The sequence below is a fragment of the Drosophila busckii genome, chromosome 2L, assembly GCF_011750605.1.
Source record: "Drosophila busckii strain San Diego stock center, stock number 13000-0081.31 chromosome 2L, ASM1175060v1, whole genome shotgun sequence".
Taxonomy (NCBI): domain Eukaryota; kingdom Metazoa; phylum Arthropoda; class Insecta; order Diptera; family Drosophilidae; genus Drosophila; species Drosophila busckii.
The window spans coordinates 10,037,352-10,064,788 of record NC_046604.1 but is presented as its reverse complement, the minus strand read 5'-3'; the positions used below and the strand labels follow the sequence as shown (position 1 = coordinate 10,064,788).

At 39.0% G+C, this 27,437-nt stretch overlaps 2 protein-coding genes across 5 annotated transcripts in view; both read left to right on the top strand.

The window, feature by feature from the left end:
- LOC108607922 overlaps positions 1-27,437 on the top strand; it is a 64,177-nt gene that overhangs the window by 30,520 nt on the left and 6,220 nt on the right. For both annotated transcript variants that reach the window (XM_033294972.1, XM_017999035.2), the window contains exons 7-8: positions 2,269-2,401; positions 7,395-7,615. In XM_033294972.1, coding sequence (XP_033150863.1) covers positions 2,269-2,401; positions 7,395-7,615 — 354 coding nt within the window. The remainder of the gene's footprint in view (positions 1-2,268; positions 2,402-7,394; positions 7,616-27,437) is intronic.
- Positions 9,883-12,964, top strand: LOC108607923 (receptor-type tyrosine-protein phosphatase kappa). 3 transcript variants are annotated; one of them, XM_017999037.2, is made up of 2 exons: positions 9,884-10,070; positions 10,361-12,964. In XM_017999037.2, exon 2 carries the CDS (start codon positions 10,439-10,441, stop codon positions 12,539-12,541), a length of 2,103 nt encoding a protein of 700 aa, XP_017854526.1. In that variant the 5' UTR covers positions 9,884-10,070; positions 10,361-10,438; the 3' UTR covers positions 12,542-12,964. The 3 variants fall into 3 exon arrangements, with proteins under 3 accessions (XP_017854525.1, XP_017854526.1, XP_017854527.1); XM_017999038.2 differs by having other exon boundaries at positions 10,358-12,964; XM_017999036.2 differs by having other exon boundaries at positions 9,883-12,964.

Genomic DNA, 27,437 nt, shown 5'->3' with positions numbered 1-27,437 from the left:
AACTCGGCCAAGAAATTGAAATATTGAAATTTTTTCATTTCATAAAAACACACATAGCTACTGTTTTCAGCTTTTTAGCTCAGTGGCTCAACAATTACAATTTAAACATTTTCTTTTGATACATAATTTATTGTTTGACCTTTTCTTGCAAATTTAAATCGTTATATCAAACGTTTTGTTAAGCACTTAATTCATTAGCTGAGGCTTGAGGGTCGTTTTAACAAATATTATTTCTAGAACTCATGCTAAATTTTAAATTATGTTTTAGTAAGAAAAATGTGGTACATTATTCTAGTGAACCCAGTGAAAAGAACTTAAAAAGCTCACAGTGTTATCAGAAAAAGAAGATTAAGATTAAGCGAATTAAATGCAATTAATACTGACAAGTGACAATAATTACAGTTTAGTTTATTTTACAATACTTGTGACGCCTAGAAGTTAAATTTGTCGGCTCAATTAACAAGACTTATCACTAGCCTTGTATCGTGCTTCTCAGCTAAATGTAAGCATTTAAATTTAATTTAATTCAAAATTTTATGTAAAAGTTTAAGTTTTTGGAGCTGCTGTTATTTTTAATAAGAGTTATCATAGATTTTAATTTAGAAATAAGATAACAAAACTTTTGGGCCAACAACTTCAACATTTAAGTTCAACGTTAATTTCAAATTTATGTACAAAATTCAAACGATGTATGGCCAGCAAAGAGCATGAGCAATGCTGTTGTTGTTTTTTTCTTTATTTTTTTGTGTTCAGAGCGTGCCGTAAAACGTAGCCGACCCATTGGATCACGTTATATCATTAGGGCAAAATAAAAGCACGTACGTGTGCTCTAGCAACCAGGAAGCAAGTTAAAGTACAAAAAACAATTCCAAAACAAACAAGTTGCAGGTGAAAAAACGAAAAAGAGCAATTAAAAAGTTTTGGCTTTTTAGCTAGCGACAACAACAACAACAACGAACAGATGATGATGAGCACTCCTGGCTGCAAAATGGCAAATGCAATAAATAATTTTTAATATAAATTCGTAAAGAGGCTGGACTAAGAGCTTCAAACTTGCAGAGCACGTAGCGCTCAAAAACAAACTGAAATACCCTAAAAAATATACAAATATATGTAAAAACACTAAATTTGAAGCAGCAACAGCAGCAACAACAACAAGAGCAAGCTTTGAAAATTGTTCACTTGCAGTTTGCTGCTGTTGTTGATAATGCTTATGATGATGATGAAGTGCATACATTAAGACGTAATTCATATAGAAATTTACGTTAGTCGGTAAAGCGTACAACTTTTCAATAAACGAGTTCTCTGTGGGCACAAAAACAATTTAGCAGAGTGGCGAGCGGGGAGCGGGGAGCGAAGAGAGGCAGACAGAACCTGCAGTGCAAGAGGGCAATGTTGGAGTTGAACTAGTTAGTTATGCTCGTACAATTGCATACGTGCACCTTTGGTCAACCCCAATGCTTCACATTTGTGCAATTTTAATTGTACAACGAGCAAATTTGCACAGTTGCCCTCGCTCTTGCTCACATCAGGTGGTGGTAACAACAATAAAGACAACTACAAATTCCATTTTTGCAGAGCGCCCATAGTTTATGCAACTGAGGCACTCCACATGGTGCCACCTCCCACCCCACTCCCGCAGAGAAGTTAACAGTGTTGATTTTTCGTACGTTCGTTTATATCCTGTAGCTAAAATTCAACTGCAGCTGCCTAAATCCCACAATGGCATAATATTATGATAGAAGAGTATCTAGTAGATGAATTTTGAATCTAAAATTAAATGCCAGAAACTTGGCATATTCTTTTATATATTAAGTATGCTTTCATATACTTTTGTTAGCTCCAAACTATTCCAGGGTATTCGAGCGCTCTCTGCACAGAAAGTTTCGAGCAACTATTTAGTATAACCCAAGCTGCTTTTAGAACTGTGTGTGGGGTTCATGTTATAGTGTCAAGCTTATCGTAGTGACAAAAAGTGCCAGAACATTTGCACAATTTGGGTTAATTGTACGGACATTGCATAGAGCGGAATGTACATAACGGTAGATTCGGGGCTAGGGTCCGCTTGTAGCTGCTGCTGCTGCTGCTGTTGGCACATGTCATTAGCTGGTTCGCCTGCATGGAATTTGAACTCAAATAATGAAATGCAGCAATAAGCGATAAATGCAAAGTGTAGTTACTATATGTATGAGCTGATTGTGCGCCACCTGCTGACAATGTTTATACAAAATTGCTGTTAAATAATTTCTCTCCCTCTACTTTTTGCAGTTCTGGGCCGCCTATGTGCCATGTGAGGCGCAACATCGGGATGCAGTGCAATTAACATTGGAGCAAATCGATGTGATTAAAAGACTCACAGATCGCTATTCCCCACAGCTCACCACATGCACTTCCGCGCAAGGTAAGTACACACAAATATTACGTATACGCCCACTTGAGTTGCCCAAAAAAAAGCCACAAATAGTTGCATTTTGTGCAGTCCTCAGCGTTCCAAGCACTTCTTACCGCGTGCCATATTTTTAGCGTCATTTCCTTTGATATGCTGCACTCACCTAGTTGCGCCTCAGACTCAGACTCAGGCTGAGGCCCAGGAGTAGTTCATATTTTCTGCTGCTGCTGCTGCTCGCTCTCTTAGCAGTAACTGCAGCTCAAGCAGTTGAGTTGAGTTTTGTTTTCTGTGCTACTGTATTTTTATTTTTATTTCTGTTCCGTTTTGCATTTTGATTTGCTGCCATTCGACTTGGAAATCTTTTAACGTTGCAGTTGTTGCTGTTGCTGCTGCTGCTGCACTCGCAGTTTTCTTTTAACAACAGCAACAAATCGCTTCCGGCTATGTGCGCTGAAACATTTATGCTGGCACAAATGGAAATGTCAATAAATCATCTGGTCCGCACAAATTCATACACAGGAAAACTTTCCTTTCCACCCAGCAAATTTATGAGCGGAAATGCAAGCCATCCATATATATAGCAAAGAGAGTAAAATGCAAGCTGCATTGTGATCAGCACCACATATGCTATATCCCCCCCTGTACCCTTTAAATTGTTGACTAACGATAAACAAGCAGAAGGAAAAACTATGCATCAAGTGTAAACATTGAATCAAACAGAATGCAAACAATTTGCGCAGCTTCATTGCCGAAAGCAGGGGAAGCGAGCAACAAAGGGAAATTGCTGTCTTGTTTAGCAAACTTACAATTTTTTCATGTCTTCATGCAGCAGGAGCAGCAGCAGCAGCAGCAGACAGGACTCGCTGGCATGTGTGTTCAAAGTTTAGAAAAAATAGTTGATGCTTGGTTCGCCTCAAATGTCAATGAAAACTATTTGGTATCCAGTTGAGCTGCAGCTGTATTTAAAATACCTTAGCTCGCCACCAGCTTATATTTCAATTAAAATGAATGAGCTAATTTGCTGCAGAGCAAGCATTTTATAATCAGTTTGCGTAAACATTTATATTCCTTTTGCGCTTTGAGCCAATGCAAACGAAAATAAATTCAAGCTGCACCACTTAAGCAGCGCAAAAGAAACGAATTGAAACCAACTACTTAAGCAAGCTTTTGGCATTTCTACACGTGAATTTTTGCAGCTGCTCTGTTGCATAAAATAAAACCCAACATTTTATTTGAACTACAGCAAATAAATTCAGTTGAAGCTGAAATTGTAGTTGCGCTCTCTCTCTCTCTCTCTCTCTTTCACTCGTTCGTGTGCATAAAATGTGAATGCAAGTGACCATTGAGCGAGTGCAACTGGGCGTGTTGCCGCCACCACTTCCCGCTCACCCTGAGGGTCTGCCAATGTGATTGTAGTATGAAAATCAAAATAAAATCAACAGCAACAGCAGCAGCTACAAATAAAATGCAAATCTAACGAACCGTAACACAACGCGACAACTGACGACTGCCATGTCACTCGCAATTCACTTCAAAGTCACAGTCCACACAGTCCGAGTCCCCATGCATAGCTGGCCAACGGCTTTGGTTAAAAGAGCGCTACATAAACAGCATACTAGTTGGTAAGCTGAGTGCCAAAGCATATCTCACTCGAGTGCAAAAGAAAAGTGTGTGAAAACTTCATGCTTTGTTGCCTTTAGCAGTGCGCCATGGGCGTGGCCATGAAGTATTTAACTTCACTATAAAAAACACACTAACAATCATGTTTGATTGAAAGCTTATTAATTGATTACTATTATCTTTACTTATATGTATTTATACACCATGCAAAGTGCTGCAGGCGTAAACAATGATTAATTTTACCTGCACATGAGTGAAAAACAAAGAGCAACAATATGCCAAATATAATTACAGAGCTTAATTTGTTATGTATTATAATTATTTGCTGTTACTCTAATATCAAATCATATTTAATTTTGTTTATTTGTTTAGGTTTATTGACTCAAAATGTATCAATTTAATTTATATATTCTCTAAGCTTTAGGCGCTTAAAATAATATTGTGAGCCACATTATTTCGTAAAATACTTATCAGTTGTCATAATGTAAATTAAGTTTAATAATTTAAATAATTTTAAGTACAATTGTGTTCATAGCATTGTGCCTACGTCCCAATGTGTAATTTTATAATTAATTAAATGTTCTGCTTTGAAACAGATCTTTGTGTAGATTTGTGCATTAAAAAAGCTTTGAGGGTAAAATTTCAGTAAATTAGTCTCATTTAATAAAATAGAGTAACAAAGATTGATTCTGTTGATGTGGCAATGTTTGCAACTGCAAGAAGGTGGCAACCCTTGTCATAACTAGTTCATAAGTTCTCTTGTTCATTCTAGAATAAATAAATATTTCATCATCTTCTAAACGAAGCGGTCATATATTTTCTTAGAAGTCGGACGGCAACAAGCTTTTCCTAGAAACTCAACTGCGTATTTGCTATTATAACCAACAGATTCTAATAAGGGCTCGCCTGATATTCTTCAAAATGCTTTTCCTTTTTTACTTTTGTATCTCCTAAACAGTTCACATCTTTACATAAATTGCTGTCGATTTGTAGTTTGTTTTTTAATTCGAATGCTCTAACAATATTTAGGTGGAACTTATTTAACAATTGTTGTGCTTATATTCGTTAGTTTTAAATACATTTTTATTTTGCCAGCTGGCAGTTAAGCTCGTTTTAAGCCTTGCAGTTTGGTTTTGCAACTGCAAGAGGCATTCTGAGAATCCATGCGACTGCTCCTTTGCCTCAAACCGCACTCAATACATGCGACCAACATTTATAATACATTGCTGCCATTTTCTGTAAAGTCACAGACAATTACATGCCTGGGTCCAGCAACAGGGACAGCAACGGAGAGGCAGGTCCATGGCAACAAATATTGAGCTTCCAGCTCACGTGGCGCATTTTAGTGGCTTTGACTCTGTAGTCCGCTTTGCTTGCTTTTTTGCCGTCGCCTGGGCAACAACGAAAGCAGCTCGACCAGTTTGCAGCTCTTGCTCTGGAATATTTGTTTATTTGCTCCATATTTTAGGGTTTTACGACAACAACGACATCGAGCACAGGTTTTGTGGCAGGTATTTTACTTCACTGAGCGACCCACAACAATTCAGCAACAGCCGCAACAGCAACAGCACAACAGCAACAACAATGAGCCAGCCAGCTAGTCAGTAGTTTCTATAGAAGTGCGTTTTTCTTTTGATTTTACGCAGCTTATTTGCTTGCCTTGAAAACCTGCAAGGCAACCTAACAATATATAAGCACTAGCACTAGGGGATCTAATGCTGTTATTGTTGACTGCTGCTAAGTCCTGTGACTGCTGCCATTTCTCTCTATTGGTTTCCATTGTGGCAATATATTGACTCGTTCTTCTCAATTCAGCATTTGCCATTCGCCATTCGCTTTTGTGTGTCTGACATTTCGAAATGTTATTACATCGCTTGATTTGAATGCAACGACAAATTATTGAATCGTTCTCTGCACGTGTGTGTCCCCACAAATTGCACATTTAACACAAATGCAAAATTTACAAGACCACAAACAAGCTATAGAGCTCTATATATAGATGTATTACTATCGTTATATATAAATTCTGTTGTGCAATGAAGACAGCTTTGTTAGTTGCTAACAATGCAGATATGAGTAACTGCCATAAATCAGGCGAGTGACAGACTATATCTATTGTAAAACAGACAATAAAACCACTTGCTTGTGTGTGAAATATTTTTCATTCATTTCATGCATTAATCAGAGTTGAGTTTTTTAGTTTTCCGTTTTTAATTTCCATTTTGTTTATTGTTACTCAATTATCTTTTCAAATTTGCAGCCATGAATGGTTAAGGATAAGAAACCAAAAAGACATAAAAACGTTACTGCGTATAATTAATTATAGTCAAATAATACGTATACGACGCGTTGCTAATTTTTATTATAAAGTAAACTGCTCTGAAGTCAAATAAATTAAGTAAAATGTTAAATGTTAAGAGACATTCCATAGAAAAAATATTACGTATACGTCACGCTGATAGCTTTTGCTATATTAAATAAAATAAAAAACTTAACTAAATTCGATTTAATTTTAAATATTGTTGCCTTCTGTGTATTTTGTCTTTGTTTTGTTTTTAACTGACTAACATTATTATTGCTTTTTTCAAAATATTTACCCATTTATTTCTCTTTTATCAAAATTGCATCGTTTTCATTCCACAAGCTTCATAGTTTAGTCGTAATAACTTTGAAGAACTTTGCTGTAATCCCACAGCAAGTACAATTAATTTAAACTTTTAACGCTAATAAAGTGAATTTTTCCAACAATGCAGACATTTAATGATTCCCTTATCCAACCCACTCGTGCACTCTTACTTACTCAATACTATTAGTATGTTGTCTATATATATAGTGAAGTGAAACTTGTGCAGCAACTTTTTGCAAACATTGCTCAACTTGCTCGACTTCAACTAGAGCATAAAAATTGAAAGAAAAAAAAACACAACAAGCACTGAAAACAATGCTGAAAATTTTGCAAGTATTTTGACAAGCAGTTGGCAAACAAAGGCAAAAAGCACAAATATATATATTTAGTATAGCACTATGGCCATACAACATGAAACAGATCAAAGCTGCTGCTGCGGCCAAGACAAGCGTAAATATTGCATAGGGCAGCAGCAAATGCCATGTTTGGATAAACTGACAGTGCGAGAGACAGACAGACAGACAGATAGATAGACAGACAGCCGGAGACCGCAATGAACAGAGAGCTCAACGGGGCAGCTAAGCTAAATGACAGACCAGAACAACAATTGTTACTTATGCTTTGTTAGCCAAAAACAATGCAACAAGCCACCAAACCCACTGCTCTACCCTTTGGCAACTCAAAAGTTTTGTGTAGTACTCGAAATAAGCAAAGTTCTTGTACAACTTATTCCCGACTTGCATTCTATATTCGTTGCAGACATCATCGAGGCGCACAAGAACCAGCAGCTCTGCTCACTCACGGGCGTCGAGGGTGGCCACTCGCTGGGTGGCTCGCTGGCGGTGCTGCGCACTCTTTATGCAATTGGCGTGCGCTATATGACGCTGACATCCACTTGCCACACACCCTGGGCGGACTCGAGCTACGCCGATGCGCCAACGTTTAATATGAAGCATGGCGGCCTCACCTTATTCGGCAAGGTAAGTCAAACATAAACGTAAACACACACACACGCACAGAGCCGAGTGGCTGTGTTATTCTTATTGTTGCGGTTCGCACGCTTACAGCTGATTTAATGCTAATTTGTTCACGGTTTGGCCCCAAACGGTACTCCGCACGCATTTATGGCCTACATACCACGAGAGTCCTTTAAGCAGCGGTCAACCGCAGTCAGCGCATTGTTAGCTTAGCCATAAATGTGTGTGTGTGTGTGTGTGTGCTGCTGCTGGCATACTTAAGTGCTTGGGCGAGACGCGTGGCAGCGCTCACGTCCTTTGTCTGTCTAATGGGTCAACAGTTTTCAAATTAGGTGGGTAGAGGGCAATTTGCAAGAGCCACGCGGCTTCACAACGGATTTGCCGTGCTGCCGTTGAAGTGAACGTAAATTAGCTGCGTACCGTTTACGATAAGCCAGAGAGCTTTACTTAAAGCCCACACACACAACTTGCAGTAGTTTAACAAGCGTGTGGAACTTGCCAGCGCATTTATATATCAATTTAAGTTAATACAAAAGGCCAATTTATTTTCCATTTAATATGCCCGATAGCAACTCAAATAAACTACAAAATTGCAGCTAAAATATTCAAATATCCTTTGAGGCTACTACTTACATATATTTTGCTAATGGCCAGTAACTATATCTAAATATTTCAATGCATTGCATTTATCAAAGCATAATGCATTTCCATTGAAATAAATTTATTTTTTGTATACAAAAATGCCAATTGCATTTATCAATAGAGGGCATCAGCCAATGCCACGACTGACTAATGTATTCGGGGTTGCAATAATAATAATATTTTGCTTTAATTTATATTTGTACTTATTTCATACGCTCGACCAACCCAACCCATTGCATTGTATACAGAGCGCTTTGTTTACATTCTTTTGACAGAGGCGCGCGTGTAATTATTTCGAAATTCGAAATTACCTCGAAACCACTTCAGCGGTCGCAGAGCATCATAATGATGTAAAAATAACATCATTATGGCATAGACATGCCATTGACTGTTGTTGCTCTTGCTCTTCATGGCTTGTCTTCAAACAAACCAAGAAACAAAAAAAGAAACAAGAAGAACAAGTGTAAAAGGGGCACGCGGCCGGGGCCGCGTAGCGCTTCCTCTTTTGTCTCTGGGGCAAGTGCCAAGTGCTATTTAGAGTCGCTGCATACGGAAATAAAATGTGTTCTAATGTGCAAACAACAATGAAAGACAAGATGTGCAAACGACACACACACACACACACAGCTGACCATAACAGGAAATTTAAATAATAATTTACTGCATTCATTGACCGAAACTGCTTTGAATATTGTTTTGTTTAACTTAACGGAGCATTATAAATCAGAACGCTTTTTATTGCCCTGCCAATTAAAAATGGAAATTCAACAAATATATGCGAAAATGCCAAAAACAACAACAACAAATGCCTCAGCGTCACTTCCTCATTCAAATCAACGGAATTTTCAATTACACAGCGTCAAAACAGTCGCAAAATACAAAACACAAAATGAAAAGTGAAAAGCTCCAAAAGGCGCAGGCGCCAAGAGAAGAAGAGAACAGAAGAGCGTGAGCGTGAGCGAACTAAGGGCGAACTGCTGTGGTTAATGGAAATTTTCGCTGCGAATGAAATGAGCGGAAAATGGGAAAATCGAAATTTTCATTCATACTATAAGGTAAATTGCACAGTGGGCTCAGCATGGATGTTGAATTTCAAAATACCCATTACTCATCAAATAAATAATTTTTTGAAAACAAATAACATGCCTATGTAATATATTGGATTATCAACAAATATTCACATCAAAGATTACAACAGTTAACTAAAAATAATTAAATACTGTAAGAGAAATAAAAGTAAATAAAAAATATAATATTAAAATAATTGTAGAAATATTGAGTAATTATTTCATTAATACTCTTTATATTCTTCATTTGAAATAAATCATATAAGCAAATCAAGTCAAAATGGAAATTTTATCAACAGGCCAACTTATTGGTATCCACTGTGCGCACTTAACATTCCTTTCCACCCGCCTGGCTAAAAATACCCAACGAATGCTGCCGGAGCGTAAGTCACATGTTGCTATGGTGAATAAGCTTTGGGCTGTGCTCTCAACTCGCCTCGGCCTGCGCTCTTCGGCATGCCCGCTGTCCCAGATGCTGCCTTTGGCTGTGGTGAGATTCGCTAAGCAAGGCGCTCTTCGCCCCAGCGAGGCAGCTGGTCTTTGGTAGAGACCAACACACGCCAGTCAGCAGTCGTGTAGTGAAGTGACGAAAGGCGAAACGAAATAGAATATAAAATATAAGCAACATATACAGCACAAATGCCAAGCGAAAGAAAGAAATTAGCTAAAAATTCTTTCGCGTGCACACACATATTGTGGATTTAAAAGCAAATTAAACGTTTTTGTTTCGTCGCGACGCATTGGAAAAGGTGAACAACAAATGCAACTCAACTCAACTCAACTCACTAACAACAACAGCAACAATTCCAAAGCTGAAAACTTGAAACATATGCAATGGCAAATGTATAGCATGTATACTAACCCAAAGAAAATATTGAGCCAAGTGAATGAATACTAATCGGTTACTTCCTCCTCTATACGCAACGCGCACACAAACACGCACACAAATACACACACACATACACACGTATATATAACGTATACGTATACGTATTTTTGTCGCACTCACACTTTGTGATTGATGATGACAACGCAGCAGCAGTTGACGGCAGCAGCAGCAGCATCAGCAGCAGAGGCGTCAGCAGAGGCGACGCAGAGCAGCGTTGACAACACAGCCATGACAGCAGCAGCAACAGCAGCAACAACAAAATCAGGCAGCGCCAATGGCAGTGCGGGTGGTGGTGGTGGTGGCGGCAACAACAGCACGAAGCAGAGCAGCAAACACAGGTCGAGGTCATCTGCTCGCTACGATGACGTGGAGCGGCAGCAGCGCAAGAGTCGTGGCCTAGTCTCCATACCGAATACGATTAAACTGAGCATGCTCAACAGCGGACTGCTGAGCTTCGATCGCATCAAGCTGGAGGCGCGCGATGAGAAAAATTCGCTATCGAAGACGATACCCATGGGGCCCATTGATGTGCGGCATTTTTTGAAGCTCTGCGATCTGCGACGCAAGTTCCCAGTGCTCTATAAACTGGAGTTTCAAACCGCTGCCAAGGTGGAGACAAACACCTGTCGGCATGCCCTGAAGAAGAACAATCAGGAGAAGAACCAGAATCCCAAGTGCATTCCATATGACTACAATCGCGTTGTGCTGCAAAAGCTGCCGGGCGTATCCGACTCGGACTATGTCAATGCCAGCTATGTGGACAGTCTGCTCAAGCCCAATGCGTATATCGTGACCCAAGGACCTGTGGAGGAAACGGTGAACGCCTATTGGCGCATGGTCTGGCAGGAGAACATTAGCGCCATTGTGATGCTAACGAAGACCTTCGACTTTGCCAAAGTGATGTGCGTGCAGTACTGGCCACCCAACATGGAAGTGCACGAGACCTATGGCGACATACACATCAACATTGTGCGCGAGGAGCAGCTGGCCAACTTTCACATACGCACGTTCCGGCTGTATAAGAAGAGCGAGACCGGTGAAGTGACCGACGAGCGACTCATTCTGCAATTTCACTATACGGAGTGGTACTCGCACTCCTGTCCCTTCTCGAATGCGCTGCTGGAGTTCAGACGCCGCGTGCGCCTCGTCGTGGGCAACATCATACGCGATGGCGAGGATGTGGACATGCGTGGTCCCATTCTGGTGCATTGCAGCGATGGCGGCGGTCGCTCGGGTGTTTACATGTCCATTGATGCCAATCTGGAGCTTGCCGAGGAGGAGGAGTGCTTCAATGTCTTTGGCTATCTCAAGAAGCTGCGCCAGTCGCGCAAGGGACTCGTGGAGAACGTCGAGCAGTACAAGTTTATTTACGATACGCTTGAGGAGCACATTATATGCGGCAAGACCTGGTTTCCCGTCTCGGAGCTGTCCGATCGTCTCAAGGCCAAGGCGCGTCGCAATTCGGGCACCAAGATGAACGAGTACCAGGCGGAGTACGATCAGATCTGCAAGCAAACGCCGCGCTTCACAATTGGCGACTGCGCTGGCGGCCATCGCGCCGACAATCGTGAAAAGAATCGCGACGTGCTCTGCGTGCCCCCGGACAACTTTCGGCCGTATCTCACCAGTTTCCAGGGCAATGCCTTTACGGACTACATCAACTCGGTGTTCGTGGATGGCTACACCAAGCCGCGTGAGTACATTGTCACCGAATGGCCCATGAAGCATACGCTGGGTGAGTTCTGGTCGCTGGTCTACGATCACGAGTGCTCCGCTGTCGTCGTGCTCTGTCAGCCGCCGGCGCAGTCTCAGCAGTATCCCTCGTTCTGGCCCAACAAGTCGAAGCTGGAGAAATACGGTCCAGTGTTCACCGTTCACTATGTCATGTCCAAGAGCTATACGAACATCAAGCAGTGGGAGTTCAAGATCAACAAGAAGATCGTCTCGCTGACCGAGATGATGGCGGGCGTCAAGGCGCCCACGCGTACCGTCCAGCTGTTTCAGCTTACCTGCTGGCCCATGGGCCATAAAGTACCCAGCTCGACCAATTCGCTGGTCTATCTGATGAACATGGTTGAGATCTGGCGCAACAAGGTCGACTACGGACCCGTCTGTGTTGTCTCGCCCGATGGTCGCAGCCGTGCTGGGGTTTATTGTGCGGCCAATGCGTGCATCGAGCAGGTCATACAGCACGGCGAAGTCGATGTATTCCAGGCCGTCAAGACCGTGCGGCGACACCGTCCACAGCTCGTTGAGAACATGACCGAGTACAAGTATTGCTACGATCTGGTGCTGCACTATGTGCTGCACTTTCTCAACAAAAAGGATTGAGCATCCCATCACACACACACACACACATTTTACTTTTTTTTGTGCGCTCCTTGGCACTGCATACATATACATATATGTGTGAAGCTATCTATATATGTATTGCGGGTTGCCTTTGCTGCGGGAGCTGCTTCGATGGTTAACAAACAAAACTTTGTCCAAGTGGTCCACTTTTGAATGCCTCTTACTTAACTTGCTGGCATTGCATGTTGTCTGTTTAGGGGGCGGGGCGGGGCTAGGCACAGGCTTTCCAAGCAGTACAACTGTGTAGACTCTTGTTGTTGTTGTGTTTTCCACACATTTTTTTATTGAGAGCTGCGTTCAGAAATGAAATTTCCAGCGCACGCTAATCGAATTTATTTCGAATTTGTTTTGTCTCGGTCCAAGCGTGGACCGTGGAACCCCCCACATACATATGCATACTACTACATATAGATACATATATAATCTGATCTGATCTGAATTTGAATCTGAACTGTATGTGCCATGTCTAATGCCCTGATTGTTGTTGTTATATATAGAATACCAAACTCTCAAACTATTACGTTTAACTATATATATATATATATTACGCTACATTTATCTTTAAACTTTAAAGAGCAACTTGCTACCTTATACAAATTGTTGATATATATCTAACTATATACTATATAAATTATTTATAAATGTTATGTGCTGTAACTGAAAGTCGCATAGATTTTAAAACGCAACACTTTAAAAGCTGTTGACAACAGATATATTCTATTTTTTATTCTTGTTAAAAAACAACACAGAATATATTTATACTATGCATATAAATATTTATTTATTTAGAAAAGAAACGCAGAACGCGATACGTACTATTATTTATTTCTACAAAATATTTATGCAAACGCACACAAACGTATATTTTAGCATTTATGCATTTGAAACATTGAAATATTTGTATAACAATTCAAATGCATATGACACACACACACAAACACACACACACACACACACATACAGACGTTTATACTTACATATACTATATATTCTTGTATTTGTAATGGGAAATTTATTTTTTTAAATGTGAATAAATGTGCATATGTATTTTTTGATCGATTCCAAATGGAATACTAAATTAGGTTAAGCAACGCGGAACAAACTAAAAAAATACAAACGACTAAAAAACAAATTAAATGTACTTGTGTTTTATTTCGAGCAACAAATTATTCATTTAGGGATTTCTGTATTTTACAATCACTTGGAAACTTTCCATAAATGCCTTCAAGTCAGCGCACTAAATTATTTTTCATACCTCAACGTACTATATACAATAATAAGTACACCAGCTGGAGAACTGAGTCATAAACTCAAAATATCAATCAAAGCAGATATTCTTTTTTGCCCATTTTTCTCGTTATTGAAAATCAATATTGATCGAGCACATGGTTGTTGTTGATGCTGATGATAAACAAAACAAGATGCTTTAATAATAATCGCAACCCAACAATAAAAACCTTGACCAGATTACAGTTGAATTGCGTACAAATCAGACAGTGGCGGGCAGCAAAATCCGTATACTTAAAGAAAATCAAATGATGCTAGGATCAAATAATGTTTGATATTAAACAGAAATATATATAATTTAAATTAAGAAATCCTATTGCTTATTTTTCTTTTCTATTATGATTTTCTTAAATCTTTTTTAAAAAGCAAAACTTAGTTTAACTCCAATGTGAGTGATCGTATCCAGCAATTATTTCACTTATTTTATATGTTAACTATCTATTGTTAGTGTATAAACACTCATTGTTAATTTAAAGCAAACGAGCAATTCTAGCAGTATAATCGTATAATATTTTGATGTCGATATACAAACGATTTTCAATAGTTAGTAATTTGATTTTATTATTGTCCAGATTTTTGTGACCTCTGGTGTATATACATAATAATTTTAGCGATAAGGTTTGGGTGGCTCTACAGTAAGGTGTGGTTGCTATATAAAATCGATAAATGACAGCACACTTTACTCTGGGGCTGGCGGCAATAAAAGTCCAACAACAAGCCACAACAGCAATAATAGTAAAACTTGAGCATTCGCCATGACATCAGCAAAAAAAAGAAAAAAAAAATTGTGTATATACAAGTATTTAATCAAAGCAAAGTACAATAACAACAAAATGGGAGCACAAGAGCTGCTTAAACTGATTTAAGGCCAGCTGAAAATTTTTGTTTCAAGTGCGTACTGGCCATATTTTTAAGTTTTTATGCTGATTTTGTTTTGCTTTGCCTCTGCTCTGCTTTGTTTGCTGCTGGCCATAATTTGTACTTGTTTTTATTGCAGCTGGCGGGCGGCATGCTTAAAATTGTTGCCATTTATAAAATATATATACACAAATAAAGCAATAAGCGCATTTTTGCCAACATTTATTTATGAGCTATTAATACAAAACAAGCGCGTGCACACCAAGAGAGTGAACCATGAGTGGGTTTCTAGTTGAGAACACAACTGCAAATTAGTCCTGGCTTACATTTAGTGGCCATTTTAGTTTTAGTTAATTAAAAACACAATGGCAATTAATTTGTTATGTGGGGTGGAATGCCTGTGGAGTTCTGAATTTATTGCTAAAACTAAATCACTGTATTTAATTGCCAAAGCAACGCAGTGAGAGAGGGAGAGAGAGAGAGCGAGTGTGTATGTTTATTTACTAAAAACTAAACAGAAAACAAGAATATTAAATTGCACTTACTATCAGATCTATAAATTTAGCCACTCAAATTCAGTTGGCAAACTGTGGAATTGTTCTAATAACAAATTTAGCTTATATCTCATATTTTAGAGTAGCTGTCGACTGATTAGTTATAAACAAAGTAAGTGGCTAGTTCAATGATTTTAATCCACAAGCTTTGTATTGATGTTCATATTGTGGAGTTCGCAAGAGCTTTAGCTAATTATTACTTGGATTTTTGGTTTGTTAAAGAATTTCTTAAATAAATGTATCGAAATTATAATTTCAATGCTATATTGCTTCAAATTCTGAACAAATTCTTTGTTTGAAGTGTTTTAACTAAACTCATTTCTGCATGATTCAAAATAACTCAAATCTCTCTTTGAACTTAAATGCACATAAACTTCGTTTTGGGGGTATTGCTCTTTAGATTCATTAGTCATTGCTTCTGTTGTTGTTGTAAGTGACTTTGCATAGCAACCTAAAATGCAGCCAATTAACTTGTACCAATTAGCAGTTGACCCCTGGTAAGCCCAAGCCGAAGCCGAAGCCTTTGCATAACATAGTGACAGCTCAGCTGGCATTGCATGTGCATATTTTGTAGCTGGAGCGTGCCCCAGCTTGAGTGGCAACTCCACTCAGAGGACGTCGCTTTGGCTTTGTGGTTTGCCATTCATATTCCATTATTTGCCATTGTTTGAGGCATTTTATTGCCGTTGCCGCTGCCGCTGCCGTTGCCGTTGCCGTTGCCATTGCCGCTGCCATTGGCTGTTGCTTGGCTAATTCAATTATGCAAAGTCTACGTGAGTTACATGTGCATATGTTTGTCTCTGTGTGTGTGTGTGTGTGCAATTGAAGTCAAGCATGCAATGTCCGTACACCTGTATGCACACGCTTAGATTTTGCATTGAGTCACGCAGACGGGCCATGCCCCAAACACAACACAACTCTTGAGCTCTCAATAACGTGCGCAGCGGGCGGCGGCAGCGTCGGCAGCGTCGGCGTCGGCGGCGCTTATATAATTATTATAATCATAATATGCAGGTAACATAATGGTATCAACATTATGGCGTGTATTTACGCCAGACACAACAGAACAGAACAGCACAGAACAGAGAGTCGAGCAGCTAACATTGCAAGGGTGAACGCTAACGGGTGCGCTTGGCATCTGCACGTAATGGAAATGAGTTAAAAACTGTTGGCACTCACACACACACACACACACATGAGTGTAGCTGTGTGGGTGCTGGCATGTTGTGCTTTTATGTTAAACGTGCTTGGAGTGAAAATGAGTGGCACTAATTTGATATGACATGAAATTAAATTTAAATAATTAAACGCATGCCTTTTGTGTGGTTGGCCGTTGTTCCTCAGCTGAAAAGTATGCTACATATTTTACAGCAGCCACACATTTTTTAACTGCATGCCATGCCAGTCATAATTAACGGTAGACTGCAAGATCAAAGCCTCGAATGTTGTCACAATTAATTTGTATAAATGTATAAAACTAATTAAATTTACATAAATTTTAATCAGCATGCGCACAATTGTAAGGAAAAACGCAAACAGCGTTCCAAGTATTCCAGTAAACAAATAAATGCTTATTTACAACGTATTTTCTAAGAATTCGCAACTCACACTTATCGTTGTCGCGCTTCAAAGTCCATTTATTGGCTATGCATATTTTCAAATTTAATTAACATGGCAAATATGTGGCAAAGTATGCTCAAAGTGTAAAAAGCACAAGCGCAAGCTGATGCAGTAATGAAAAATACTCAAATCAAAACTCATAACAAAACCACAGAGTATAGAATGTGCGAGTGAGGCAAGAGTGTGTGGGTGTGTGTGTGAGTTTGGTTGTGGGTGTGAGAAATGCCATGCGAGACTATAGGAACTTTGTTCTATAGCATTGGATTTAATTAATGTTAACACGATGACTTTGACATGCACACAATAAAGCAAATACATATAACACATAGTACACGCCACACACACACACACACACACACAGACAATTGTTTGAGATGCTGACTGCACTTGGCACTGCCTGATGACTGACAAATTGAAAATGGCGGCCAGTTGACTAAGTGACTAAGCACTGACTTTGCTCTGCGCTCGTTTGTATGTATGTTTATTTGCTTGGGTGTGTGTGTTTGTGTGTGTCTGTGTTTGCTGCACAGCTGCCATTTTGGTTTGCTGGGTGCTCAAGTCGACTGCCTTGGCATATTGTAAACATGTGTGCTAACAACTTGAGGCAACTCCTGCCTGCCCACATTACTTGCTGTCTATCCATCCAAGTGTCTTGCACTTGTATATGTTAGACAATAAAGCGCACACACACACAGAACGCATAGAGAGACACATGTGGTGTCATTAAAATGTTGATTAAGTGAGTCTTTTGCCAATCTGATTAAGCAATGCTAAGCAACTGCATTTAAATCAAGTGCAAACCAACAGACTGCTGTCTCTACAGCTAAGACATATTGATTGATCAATATTACTGTAAAGGTAACTTAAAGCAGAGCTTCATTGTTCTACATTTCTATTTAAATGAAAAGCTACAGCTGAAGTAGATATAGCTATCTAGCATATTGACTATTGAATTACAATAAATCGTTCAACCCGCTTTCGTACTTTAGGCTAACCAATTTAGCTTCATCTTTCTGAGGTATCTCAGTATCCTGAGCATTAAAAAGCAAAGGAAGCAAAAGGGCGAGCTAAGTGTTCATATGCTAAGCATAAAAAGAAAAAAAGGGAAAGGTAGAGCTTAGTGTTAGTTCTGTTAGTGATTAAGATGGTATATGCTTGCTTTTAAATTTGTATACGATCTGAATGATTATTATGTGTTAATTAGCACTCTTCCAACCAGTTCGATTTACTGGTTTTCGCCCATAAGAAACATTGGCTAAACTAACATAGGAGTTCCATGCTATAATGCATTACTAATCTGCAGCACATTCACCAACATTTGCTTGCTTTGTTGCTTATGCTGAAAGAGTAATCTGCAATTCGCTTGCATTACTTAAGTTTTAATTCTATCTACCTAGCTTTGCTTCATTCTCTACAATCCCAAACAAATTCCCCAATTGCTGGCAACTGTACTGGAGGCTACTTTCAAAAACAAACCAAGCTTAATAAGCCATGGAACAGTTGCTGCTCATTAGCAACACAACAATTGCGTACTAAAATCCTTTTTACACAGAAAATTTGAAGTGACTGTCACTAGCAGCTGCAACAACAACAATAACAACAACCACAAATTGTGTACAATATGCAAATTTGTTAGCCATTGTTGTTGTTGGCATAATGAGCTAACTTCATATATTTTACTCATGTTGTTGCCATAGATACTCCCTGCACAATATATATATATATATGGATATGTATGTGTAAGTTTAATATGCACTTGTTGTTCACATTGTTGCCTTGTTCATTATGTATTTAATTATGCTGCTGTGAGTTTTACACACACACACACACATGCACAGAGTATTTAAGCTGCATCCAAAAGTTTTTTATGCAGCTAGTACAAAAGTTGCTGCCACATGCCACGCGCACTGTTTGCCCTCTGCCCCCAATACGCTTGCCGCTTGCCATTGCCATTAACAATCTCTTAGTTTTTTGTATTTGCTTTTTGGTTGGTGAGCTTTGGCAACTTGAAACTTTATATGCTACTACATCTAACAAAATTATAGTTTAATATTTAATTAAATATTTTGCAGCTTAGCAGCGCTTATGTTGCCACCACTCCAACACCCAGCACCCCACAGAACTGAAATGAGAAATAAAAAAGTGAAGTTTATAATTAAATTATGCGCTGCTGGCTAAAGATGCCATATTAAGCCACCATGTTTTTGGTGATGTGGTGTGGTGTAGAGTGTGGCTGCGTGCTCTGCAATTGCATTACATAATTAGTTGTCAGTTGTTATTTTTGTTGTTGTTGGCGGCGGCGGCGGCATTGTCTATGCCACATACATATATGCCATTAGTCGAATCAATAAATATTTGATTACAATTGTTGATTTACAATTATTTGTCCAAATATTGTGCATAAATTATGCATGCAATATGGCGACTATACAATTGATTATGAAAATTTATACCTCAAAAGGGAGTGCAAAATTTAATTATTTAAATTAGCTTTGCGCCACATTCGCATTCAATTGAAATTAATCGTACACAAGCGTGTCAAAGTTGAACTCAATGTAAAGTCACTGACTGTTTGCAGTCTTGGTGAATAATTATTAAAGAAACAACAACAACAGCACGTATAATAAATATTTGCAACGAAAAATAATATGAATCTTTGAAACTAAGTGGAAATCTTACTCAAATGCAATTTCATCAGCGTTGGCAGCCTCGATACTTTGATTTATCGATTGGCATACAACAATTTCTATACAATTTCGGTTAACTTCAGTTGCCATTATTTCAACTATAAATTGCTGTTGGCCAAATAATAACAATAATTCAAATAATATTTCCACTCTGCATACCAGTCGGACCAAAAACACAAATATTATAATTAAATATATGTATGGATGCTACTTGGCAGCATATTAAATTTCTCTTGCCATATTGTTATATGCTAATGCACTTGACAATGCAAACAGCCATGTGAGCCAAAAGTATACTATTACCAAGGGCCTGTGCAAAACATATTGTTGACTTCCCACCCCCCCGCCGCTCTCGTTCGCTCTGTGCTCTTCACTTGTGAATGCAAACAATAACAGACTCTTAGAACGTTGCAGCAATTGCACTTCATTAAATAGCCAAGAGGCAGACATTATTTAATGGCATGTTAACTATTGAAGTGCAGCGTCCCCCCCTCCCCCCTCATACTGCCACACTAATTTATAATTTGCTCTGCAACAATGCAAGCAAATATGCTCGATATGCATTGACTGCATTTAGGTTTGACTAATATCAATTCAATCACAATGCAAAGTGTGCGATAAACTAAAATTTAATTAGTTGCTCAGCTGACAGTTCGTTAAAACACAAAGCGGCTCAAGTCATAAGTAATTGGATATATAGCTTAGTTAGTCTCAAGTGCAGGTAATAAAATTACAATTAATCGATTTGCTGCAGTTAATTTGTTGCAATTTTCAACTGACAAGCGATGGAATATTCAAAAAAAAAGAAAACAGGAGGTAGAAAATGTGACAAATTTGCAACTAAATGTGGTCAGGCACATATTACAAATTGTAAGCTATTGTTGGCCAGCATTTATACTGAGCCCACAAATTGTTGACCAGTTGGTGTAGGCCACGCCCATTATGGCCGCAAACAATGCAACTTTTTTGCATATAATCTGCATACACAATTAAAGCGACACAAAGAGAGACAGGCAGACACACAGAGAGAGAGAGAGAGAGAGAGAGAGACAGAAAGGCAAAATGATTTTAATTGAAAATATTTGCTAGCTTGACACTGCAATTGACCGCAACTGCACTGCAACGTGCAACAAGAATTCATGACACGTTGGCATTTTAAAAATATAAATTTAAAACCCTACTGTCTATGTGTGTGAGTGTGTGTGTGTGGCAAAAGGCAAGGCAAGCACAACTGACACAAAACTGAAACTCAATAAATTCCAATTGCAGGCAATATAGCCTCAAATAATTTGTCAGTGCAAAGACTAAAACAACAACTACCAACAATTTTTAGTACATTTATTGATTGTGCATTTGAATATTTTATTGCATTTGAATGACACCAACTGGCCAAATATTTATACTACTATGCTTTAGCAGCAGTCCAGCTGGCACCACCTGCTGTTGTCACAACTTGGGAATTTTTGGTCGGCATCAATAATTTGTGCAGGCTAAATGTTTAATTAAAAATTTGCTATGCAACAAACTAAATGAATTTTGCAGCAGCCTACATTTTATTCAAGACACATTTAGTGCATGTGGTAGAGTCAAATATTTGTCGTATTGCCAGCAAATATTCCGCATACGCAGTGTGTATCAAAACTTTTCGTTTAAGCACTTATTATGCAGTGCTGAACTTTAATGCACAACAATTTGTGGCAGCACATCACTTAAAATTTACAAATGTTTAACTACATTAGATAGTTAGTAAAGTTTGGAGCAGTGGAAATAGTTGCGCTACACTTTCAGCAGACGCAATTTCTGGCACGTTGCGACATATTTAAGGCGTTGGCGCTTGGCAATTAATTAATGCTCATCAGACTTGTGGTTGGGGTGAGGTGAGGGGAGGGCGCATTAAATTTGATAAGCATTTAAGCATGTTACTCTGCACTTCCGCTGGGAGATAAAGAGAGTCCGACTGTGTGACACACACACGTGTGTAAGTGTGTGTGTGAGTCTGAGCGACAGTCGACTAATGCACAGGCTGCAATGATTTATTATTAGGTAGCTAAATTATTCACGCGTTCGCCGGCACAAATAAAGATTAATGACGGCAGGCTCTGAATTTTGCACGCCCAGCAACGTCTGTCAGCCTGTCTATTTAACTGTATCTGCCCCATGTGTGTGTGTGTGTGTCTGCGTGTCTGTCTGTGTGCGCGTGGCTTACTTTTTTGCTGCGACGTTGCTTTTGTGCAGATTTCCGCACCCAATCGTTGCATATGTATGCGTCGAGTTACGCCCCACACACAACCGCAACACACACACACACACACACATGCGTTAGACAGCAACAACAACAACAGCTTCGTCGCCATCATCGCGATTCAGTTGTGCGTAAAATTTATGCATATGTATGTAGACGCGTGTTGTTTTCACAACTGCTCCTGGGAACGCTCACGGGTCGCCGCAACGAGAGTTCGAGGAACTGTGTCCCGGTTCTAGTTGATCCATGATATTTAAATTCTTTTCAGCCTTACTCTGGCCTCTAACCTTCGACGTCATGTCGTGTGCATAAAGCAAAAAAAATAACCACCTAAACTCATTAGACAGCGTAGCTCTGAGCCCCAAAGGGAGGCCGCAGCTTAGACTAGCTGCCTCAACAGGTTTCATTAAAGAAGTCTGTATCAAAACGTTTAAATTATAATTTGTGCTTTGTATCTATTTTTAATTTTTTTTTAAGATTTAAATTAAGCAATTAAGATAAGCGCTCTGAATCAAAATGTGAACTAATAAAACCTACACAAAAAAATTATAATAAAATTATAAAGTTTAGAAACAGAGAGGAATAAATTGTATATAATATATAAGCACAGCTTGTATCATATGAAAGCCATAACTGAAGAATATTTGCAAATTTCATTTAGTTGCTTAACTTTCCTATACCGACTTCATCTTTCCTATAGGCCATCGATTGTTATCAGCTATTGATTGCTGTATTTGCAGGGCAATTAAAATTCTTTGCTTAAATTTACAATTGTTTTATGCAGCAAACATTTTAGCTAGAGGGCTCTATTGACTTTCAAATTCGTGTTAGCTGCTGCTTTCATTTCTAGCTCCACTTCCTGCTCCGTGACTCATATGACTGCTGTACATGCCTATTCCATTTGGCTGCTTGTCTGCAAACTCCAAACGCTCAGTCTGCTCTGCGTCTAACAAACCCACAAACAACAACAACAAAAGCGACAACAATACATGTAAAGAGAGTGACAGCAGCAGGTAGCAACAACTATAAAGTAGGCTCGTTGCTGGGCTTTAAATGCTATTTACACAGCTTTCGGCTGTCCAATAACATGCGCCAGCAGCACAGCCCAAATCTTTGGCTTTTACTTTAGGATGCTTCTCGCTCTCACTCAGCAATGGGCACATGCTGAACTCCCAGTTGCCCATGGCCTAAAGCCCAATGCTAGTGTTGACCTTTTTTTTTGGGGCTTGGCCATTGTCTGCGCGCACACACGTACGTAGAACGGTGAAAGGGCTGAGGCTCTCTGAATATGTGACACACTGGGGCTGAGATTGTCAAAGCTAGTAGCTGTGATTTCAACTGAAAATTGTGCACACCTGTCGGCATCTCACACAGCAGGCGGGACTGAGATTACAGCTCCGACTCCGACCCAACAGCGATGCCAATTCAAAGTACTAACAGTGTGTGAGAGTGTGTGTGTGTGTGTGTTTGGCTTGGCTCAGGCAGCATTATTATCTTGACACATGTGTAAAGGCTTTGTTTCGCCTTCTTGCACAAAAAAGCAGCAACAATGGCAGCAAAGCGGCTTTTTGTTTGCCTTTGCCTTTGCTTTTGGGTTTGCCTTTGCTTGAGCAGTACCGCAGTACCGCACCCACTCCCAAGGAGAAGACACACGTCTCCAGCGTGTTGCTAATGCACGTTGAGTCCAGCTTAAGACACAATTTTGGTATTTGTGCACATATATGTATATTCCATACGTTTGAGTTTGATGCTTGGCAAAAGGCAAAAAGAAATCTCTCAACAGAATTCCAGTTAACAACTGCTTCACATTCAATCAGCTGCAGAGCCATAGCAACTGCCAAACTTCCAATTTCTTCCAAAAAACTAGTTAAATTATAAATAAATATTCAAAATATATTTATTTCTTGTTGATATTATTCTGTGTGCGCTTGATTATTTTTTGCTGCAAATTGATTAAATTGATTTTCACATTGGCAATTTTCTAAGCGGTCACCTGACCTCGGTGCTCACTCGCTCTATATATTTTGGTCATTCATCTTGAGCGCCAGGGCCAGCAGTGCGCTGAGCTCACGTCGCCGTCTATTAGCTGCTGCCTAGCTGGATGTTTGCCCTGCGGGCGCAGACGTCGCCATCAACACAAGCCAAAACATTTTGCAGTCGCAGCTCTCCCACAACTACAGACTTATGCAAGAGATTTGCTTTTATTTCTTTACTCTGCTTCTGTTTTTTTTTCGTTGCTGTTGCTGTTGCACGTTATTTTCCTTTGCTCTGGCTGCAACAAATTGTATAACCTGACACGGTGTGTGGCGGCGTGAAGCAGAGCGAGGAGCAAACTAACGACAGTTTATAAAATATTCAAGTTGACTGCTTAGCTGGGCTTCCCAGCAGACGTTGTCGCTTGCTAAAAGTTTTTAATGAATTTTTTAGCAAGCTAATCGAAGTCACTTCTAGTTGCAGCATGCACTAAATAATACGCGGGCTGGTAAACATGCCGTATACGCAATATATGAAGCGTATACGTAACATAACATGAAATTTGCTTGCACAACTCAACGAATACTTGAGTTTTAGCACTACTTTTAGCTGCGCTGCTTTCATGCGTATACTTAATATTAAAAATAAAGTTGACTGCTGTTGAGCATTTTCCAATTATTAAGCAGCAGCAACGCTAACATTACAATTTAATGCTTCAACTTAATCATTTTTTCAACGTTGCATCTCTTGTTTCAAGCAATTCCTTGCTGGGTGCTCCGTTGCCTTGGGCTGTAATTTCAGTTGCAGTTGAACTTGTTTTTTTCTTCTCTTTGGTACTTGATTGTTGCGTTTACTTTTCAGCACGCTACCTTGACGGAGCAGCAGCTGACAGCTTCAATTATAGCTGCTGACATACAGCGCAAGTTTTGAGCAAAAATTCTGTGCACTGTTTGTAGAAGTAGCTGGCAGCAGCTTGCAGCTTTGCCCTGCAATCGAGCTTAGGTAAATAGCTGTGTGTGCTGGCTTGGCAGTCGTCTCTGATTGCTAATCAAAGCCACGTAGCACAGCCCTGAGGTTAACACATATCTTATTTGCTATTGCAGTTGATAACTTGCATTTTATAAATGAGAACTTCAGCTTAAGCTTTAACACTTTAGTGCACAAGCTTCTAATTGGTTTTGCCTAATGCATTTGCAGCCCAGTGAAAAGCAATGCTCAACTGATGTTTTGCTTGTTTAAATATTTGATAATCCATTAAACATATTGACAATGGCTGTCTGTGCATTTGAATATGGGCCATGGCCCGGAGCTTGCTGAATGGATCATTAGTGCAGCTAATGGCGCAGCTCAATAAATGGCCCCAGCCCTGCAGCCACGCCTACGTTCGCTGCTGTATTTGTATATGAATCAATGAAACGGAGCACTAAACTCGCTGATAAACGGAAACAGCAGCAGCCGCAGCGTTAGCCACAGCCGTCGGCATTTCCGGGTGGCATTTGTTCCGACCCAAGGCGACGTAGGCGGCGCCACCAACACACAAAAAGAAAACAAGAATGGAGAAAAAAAAACAGCACAGAAAAACATAAAATGAATTTATTAGGTCATTGCTAACGGGGAATTGCCTTAACTCCGGCAATTCCACATTGCTGCGTAAGCCAACCGAGCGCCTGCCTAATATACATACAAATATTTCTGTAAAATGCCAAATCAACTTGCTGACGACAATGCGAGTGTTATTGTTAAATTGAAAGTGCTCAGTTAAAGCTATTAAAACACAAGCAGAATTAACATATTTTAAAGCAGGCACTTGTGCAGCAAAAGTGGTTGGGGGGCTGAGCAGTAGACTCATTTGTCTTATATAATTGGAAGTCAGTAAGTTTTATCTAATAAAGTTTCTTATGTAGTAAAAGTTTTACAAATAAAAAAAATGTCAGAGACTTCATTTCAAATATATTTAAAACTGGGATCTTATTGCTTTTAATACTAATTGGATTTAAGTTGTATTTATCTTTAACTTAATAAATACTTTGACTGTTTTGTATAGAAATATTAGAAGCGAATAATTTGAATTCTGAATAAAGAATTCTGAATAAAAGGAAACTCAATTTAGCGTGACTGAACTTGCCAACTTTATATTTGACTATGCTATTTGCTCTATCTATTAAATAAGCACAATTAGTATACTACCTGTATTTGTAGCTCAAACTTATATATCAATCAAATATCAATGCTAAAGCAGCTGTGCAGATTGCAGATAAACTGAGCATCATCTTGGCAACAAAATGTAAACTAACTAAGCCTGACTAGTTATTCTACCAACTAATACTATTACCACATATAAGTGTATAAGGTCAATGAAGATATATGTATAAATAGCAATATTTGCATAATCAAGGAATTGAAAACTCAGCAGGCTTTGAGTTTGCACCTGCCCAGTCTACTCTACTCTCTCGTTTCTATTTTCTAAAACCTACAAACGCAATAGAATAAAGAAGATAAATAGTATAAATATACAAACGATTGTTTCACAAATATAAAAGGAATAATCTTCTTTGCTGCTCAATACAAACGAATATTGTTCTATAGATCTTTCTTTTGAGGGCTTTTAAATTTTCATTAAAAGCTTACAACTTTGCCATTTGTCGTGTATTGTTACTAAATTGTAAAATACATTTTAAGTACACACACACACGCATACAGTCAGAGCTGCATTGCCCAGCATAAGCGTATATAAATATATAAACCTGCATATGTATGTTTGCGCATATTATTTTATTTCAATTTAAAGTTTTAATGAGTTTTCCGTATTCAGCGCTAATGCCTCTCGTGACTGAATAAATCTGTGTGTGTGTGTGTGTGTGTGTGTGTATATGTGTGTCTGTGTGTGAGGCTCTTTCTGAGGTTTTTGCATTTGTTGCGCTGTCAGTTTATTTATTTACATATTTATGCAGTCGCATTGTTTTTTTCTAGTTTTGAATATTTTGCACAGATTAAAATTAATTTTAGTAAACTAAATTCAATTTAAATGCAACATGCTTTGGGGTTGAGCATAGTCCACATTGTTGCACTTTCGTATGAACATGAGCAAACATTTTTTGGTGCATAAACCAAAAATTGCAATTTAATTGCATTCATACAATAAAATAAAATTTGCCAAACTGCGGCTTATATAGGTAGCAAATAAATATTATGGGCTGCCGCCTCTAGCTTAAAATGAATACCAATAAATGTTGAAGCTGTCAAATGGCCGCAAACACACACACACACACACACAATCATGAGTGGCCAACAATGGGGCTGCCAAAATGTGGAAATTTAACCCATGGATCCCATTCAAAGTGTTGCCACTTTCATTGCATTGCTGCAGTCAAAATTAACCACAAACAGTCAAATCATGGCCATAAACGCTTTGTTAGGCTTCCAGACCTTAATCAGTGTATCGGTGTCCTGTGTGTGTGCCTGTCACTCAGATGTCTGCACATAGGTGCATTTACCTCTGCTGCTTGATTTGCGTATTCATTTAAAGCTAACAAGGTTTTTTTTTTATAGTTAATGCCCCAAAGCCGATTTAATTGGAATAAATTATGTTGCAATTATTATATCAGAAAAGTAAACCTTGCTTTCTTGTTTACCTACCCATGAACTACCCATGA

What these genes read in the sequence shown, in the direction of transcription:
- LOC108607923 (XM_017999036.2), top strand. Translation starts at nt 10,343, where the DNA reads ATGATGACAACGCAGCAGCAGTTGACGGCAGCAGCAGCAGCATCAGCA.